The following is a 4786-nucleotide window of genomic DNA, read 5'->3' on the forward strand; positions in this document are numbered from 1 at the left end:
TTTTGGGGGGGGGGGGGGGTCTTTTTTCCTTCCCAAATCAGATTTAAATTGTACAATGGAAACTTATTGCAACGTGATACTTTTAACAAAGTGGACAGAGAGCTGGCCCTATAATAATAGCAACAAGAGACAACGTGACACGTGCTGTACTGCACTGGTGGCAAAGGGCTGCAATATTATTCAACTATGACAAGCTAATAATGTTGAAAACGGCTCAGAAACAACATAACTATGCAAAGGACTGAAAAGTTCAACTGTTATTGGGCGAAAATATATGAAGAATCTGTATAAAATACCACTCATATGAGAATATCAAAAAATGCAGATTGCATGAAAACTAAAGCATTCAGGGGGGAAATGATTGTAGATTTGAAAACGGCGACATTTTTTCTTTCAAGAAAATCATGCCACACCAAATGTTGGCCAGTGTTAATGTATTGTACCCTGAATTTGTTCATGAATATTCTGTTGTACAGTTGACAATACAGTACAGTATTTCTGCACATTGTTCAACAACAAAAAAGTACAATGATTTGCAAATCAGGCTCAACCTCTAATTGAATCCGATAAAAAGACATTTAATGTTCCTATTTATCAAGTAGCGTTTTTTTTTTTTTTAAATCATTAACTTACTACTTCTAGATTGATAATTTTCTGAAAACAAAGTTGAAAGTTGATTTTTGAAGCGGCCATCTCTAAAGATGGCACAGAAAACCTTAGATCAGATATGTTTTAGTCTGTTTAATTGACAGTATTTTCTATCTTAAGTATTGATACTTATTTTAACTGCTTGTAAATTGACTTCAGAAATGATTTTGGCAAAACCATGGTGATTGAGTGTACAATGATGTTGAGACTCACGTTTACCACCAGGTGGCAATAAAACCCTCACTGAGGGTTATTATATACTGAAGTACAGTAACGATTGCAGTGTTGTATTCTAATACAGCAGGGTTTAACAACCAGGATATCGTTTAACTTGACATTTCTTAAGCCTACACAGAGCCAAAAAAACAAAAACAAAAAAAGAATGCATTGTTAATGACCAAGGATGCACCTGTACCCTGGCTAAAAACAACTGGGACAGGCTCCATGTGACACTAATGAGTAAGTAGGATATCTGAATAAAATACATGTGATACATGTTAAGCAATACTCTAATTGAAAAGTATATTATGTAATTATGTCCACTTTGATATTGAAATCCAATGACCTCTAAGCCTTTCGAGATTGACTTGGTTTATTAAACATCTGCTGACAAAATTTGTCAGACTTTTACAATCTGGAAATTTTCGTTTGATTTCATTCATACAATTTGGGGGTTTGCAGGTCATACAAAAGTGGTTGAAGATGGATAACTATTGCTAAAATTTATTTTTTAAATAAGAACCATTTACATTCACATATACAGCATCTCCTCTCAGTTTTACAGTTGCGCTGCGCCAGAAAGAACAGATCAATAAAGCAGCAACACATACACCTGTGGTCAGTGATAAAGATGCAGTATCCTGAAACTTTACAACCTGTAACGACTTTTTCTTGTAAAGTCATAACGATCATAGATGTCCATAGTATGCAGATCTATTTTGAGCTGATTCCTGGTCGAGCTGGTCCCGTGTTGCCTTTGCCCTCAGTGCCTTTGACCACGCTGAGGGGCTTGTGTAGGGATGAGCTCGCCCTCTGCGTCACATCATGTTCAATCTTGTTCCGGATGGCAACTTCCAGACCCTTTGGGTTGACAGCAAATACTGATAACTTCATCAATCATTAATACACAAGCTCTGCCAATGTTGTATATCAATGCAAACATTTGTTGTGGTGTACTCCAATACTTGACATGTGTAATTTTCAGTTTAATGTAAAGAAATGTATTTTTTTGTTTTTAGTATAAATGACATTCATGTGAAAGATGGTTACTCAAAGAATCTAAATATGCAAATCATAGATTTCTTAGAACTACGACAACAGAGAAAATATTGTTAAACACAGAAATTCAAACACACCAATATGAAGTCAGATACACCAAAGTTCTTTTGTGCCCGGGGTAACTCATGTACTATCAGTCACGATGTCAGAACGCCATAGAAAGCTCCATATTAATATATTTTGGGCCATAGGGCAAATTAAAATGGCGAATAAAGTGCGTTCGGTTAGGTGAAATGGAACGCCGTGGAGCAGTTGCCTTTCTTTGCTTGTAATAATCTATTTACCCTCCATACTCCTGTTACAGCCAAAAGCCGAAAAAGCATATTGCCACTGTTGTCCTTATTTTTGGGGGGTCATTTTTCATAGTACCCTATTGGCCCGAATATAAGACTGTGTTTTTTGCATTGAAATAAGACTGAAAAAGTGGGAGTCGTCTTACTGGACCGTCTCAGAAAATTAGAATACACAATATTCTAATTTTCTGAGACAGTCCTGTATATTGTTCTATGTAAAGGACGTCAGCCAAGGTCGGCCCCCCACATTTTTACCACGCCAAATCTGGTCCCCTTTGCAAAAAGTTTGGACACCCCTGCTTTAAATGGTGGTCGGCCCCCCACATTTTTACCACGCCAAATCTGGTCCCCTTTGCAAAAAGTTTGGACACCCCTGCTTTAAATGGTGGATTAATGTACAGGACTGTCTCAGAAAATTAGAATATTGTGTATTCTAATTTTCTGAGACAGTCCAGTATATTCAGGGTCTAGACAATATACCCATTCACGACGCGCGATGACGCCAGATATCATTTAGGCGAATGCTGGACTTGAGGAGTAATGTTCCGTCGTAACAGATCTTAGCTACTCTCAAGTTTAACCAGTTTGCATTATTTTATTGCAATGTTTTTCCTTATTCGAATTTGTTTCAAGACTACAGTTACAGTTAGACCTCACTTTGATGATTAAAACAGTTATTGCAATGTTGTTGTTTTATCACAATAGATTGGTTTATTTACATTACAAAAACCAGAAGCCATTCATTTTTGACTGTGATTGAACTTTAGTTTACGTATTTAAATGTTCAGATATTAAGATTTGAATGAGGCAAAATAACATGCTTTTTCTCTCAAATGTATTGTTATAATCATTTGTTTCAGATGTACTGTAATTATTTTCTGTATAAAAATTAATTTGGTGTTCATACAGTCTTTTTTCAAACTTGAGTCGTGAAAAAGAGGGGGTCGTCTTATAATCAGGGCCGTCTTTTTCCAGGCCAATACGGTAAAATCCGTGCATTAAATGATTATACACTACACGACTGAATGGTAGCACAGCTGCAGAGCAGCAGACTAGGAGCAGCAGATAGCCATACCAAATCAAAGATAGACTAACCTAGTAACCTTTTCTTATATCATTTTTGTTTGCGCAAAATCGGTGCATATGGGACTATTGAGGTGAGAACTTACATGTTATAAAGTATAAAACCATTAGCATCAAATAGCCTAGGATATTTTGGTAGACTTCATGACAAATACAGACTATCTGAAATTCTCTCATTTGATTGGCTAAAACGACTCTAGCATTTAAAAATGGCTGCTCACGGCAACTTTTTGGAAATGTTGGCCTTCAGCCGAAAAATTGAATTAAATTCTTTTTCACATTCTTAACAAAATTATTTAGCTGGGATACACTTCGTTAAAAAAATGCCAACTCCTTTGAGTTTTAAAAGAAGAAAATGAAGTTACTTTAGTTTGGGATTAATTATTTTTTACTATTTTTAATAGGGATGTCCCCGATCCGATCACGTGATCGGAAATCTGGGCGATCGTGCCATTTTTCAGAGGATCGGAATCAGGTGAAAAGGATTGGATTTTGATTTCAAGAAAACATTTTTTAAGGGCTAAAAAGTACCAAAATATTCCAGAAATACAATGACACTGCCAGAAAAAAAAAAGAAAAAAAAATACATATGTTTTATACACCACAACACTGTAGGAAAAAGTGGAACCACAAATAAAAACAACAACTCAGAATCAGCAGGACTTGGATGCAAAAATATGCAATCGGGACATCCCTAATTTGTAATTGTTGATACAGCACACTAATTTAAACTCTTACGGGGGCGGGCGAGAATCAATGGTTGCTTTGGTTAAACGTCTTACCTTTTTGAGCTTCTGTTGTTGAATAACATTTGCCTTTTTAGGTGCAATGATCCTTCCTTTGAGAAAAAACATATCGTTATTTTTTCTTAACTGCTGTTACCACAACAAATGCATTCTGTAAGAAAAAAAAAAGGGGGGGCAGGGGTATAAATAAAATAAAATGCTATTGCAATTCTTTTAATTACTTTCGTTTTCTTGAAAAATCCTTCTCTAAAATTACTACACGATTCACAATTATACATTTCTGAAAACTACTTATAGGAAACTGAGAGGAGGCTGTTGACGTCATACCATAAGTCCTCATACATTTCTCTTCAAGAATAAAAATGTATAATGTTTTGGCGTGTAATTATCAGAGGACTGTCAGCGTAAACACATGCAAACACAAGCTAAACCAGGCCACGTGTTTTTGCTCTTTCCAAACATTGATTGGTTTCACGTTTTGTTCTTCCTCTCAACAGTCAAATAATAAAGGATGATAATAATACCTCCTTTCTTCGGTCCCTTTTGCTTGTTTTGTTGTTGTTTTTTCGCGGCGCCTGGACGCTGAGCTTTAAACTTCTGCGAACCTTGCGCCATGTTGGCTAACCGGAAGATAAAATTACGTCTTCTTCTGCCAATACGTCATCCCGTCTTTAGTATGCCGCCACCTATTGGCTAGTAAGATAATAATGTCGTGCGAACCATGACACAAACAAGTGA

At 36.2% G+C, this 4786-nt stretch overlaps 1 protein-coding gene across 1 annotated transcript; it reads right to left on the minus strand.

Annotated features, from left to right (window-relative positions):
* Positions 1 to 24: 24 nt before the first annotated feature.
* c8h19orf53 (chromosome 8 C19orf53 homolog) lies at positions 25 to 4724 on the minus strand. Its single transcript, XM_057844256.1, has 3 exons — positions 4573 to 4724; positions 4085 to 4140; positions 25 to 1728 (listed from the first exon to the last, which is right to left on the minus strand). Exons 1-3 carry the CDS (start codon positions 4661 to 4663, stop codon positions 1582 to 1584), a joined length of 294 nt encoding a protein of 97 aa, XP_057700239.1. The 5' UTR covers positions 4664 to 4724; the 3' UTR covers positions 25 to 1581.
* Between the last annotated feature and the right edge of the window lie 62 nt (positions 4725 to 4786).

The sequence above is a fragment of the Corythoichthys intestinalis genome, chromosome 8, assembly GCF_030265065.1.
Source record: "Corythoichthys intestinalis isolate RoL2023-P3 chromosome 8, ASM3026506v1, whole genome shotgun sequence".
Lineage (NCBI taxonomy): Eukaryota > Metazoa > Chordata > Actinopteri > Syngnathiformes > Syngnathidae > Corythoichthys > Corythoichthys intestinalis.

What these genes read in the sequence shown, in the direction of transcription:
- c8h19orf53 (XM_057844256.1), bottom strand. Translation starts at nt 4,663, where the DNA reads ATGGCGCAAGGTTCGCAGAAGTTTAAAGCTCAGCGTCCAGGCGCCGCG. An exon ending in AAAGGGACCGAAGAAAGGAG is followed by an intron (nt 4,141 to 4,572) that starts GTATTATTATCA and finishes TTTTTCTCAAAG; the next exon opens with GAAGGATCATTGCACCTAAA. An exon ending in AACAACAGAAGCTCAAAAAG is followed by an intron (nt 1,729 to 4,084) that starts GTAAGACGTTTA and finishes GTCAACCCAAAG; the next exon opens with GGTCTGGAAGTTGCCATCCG.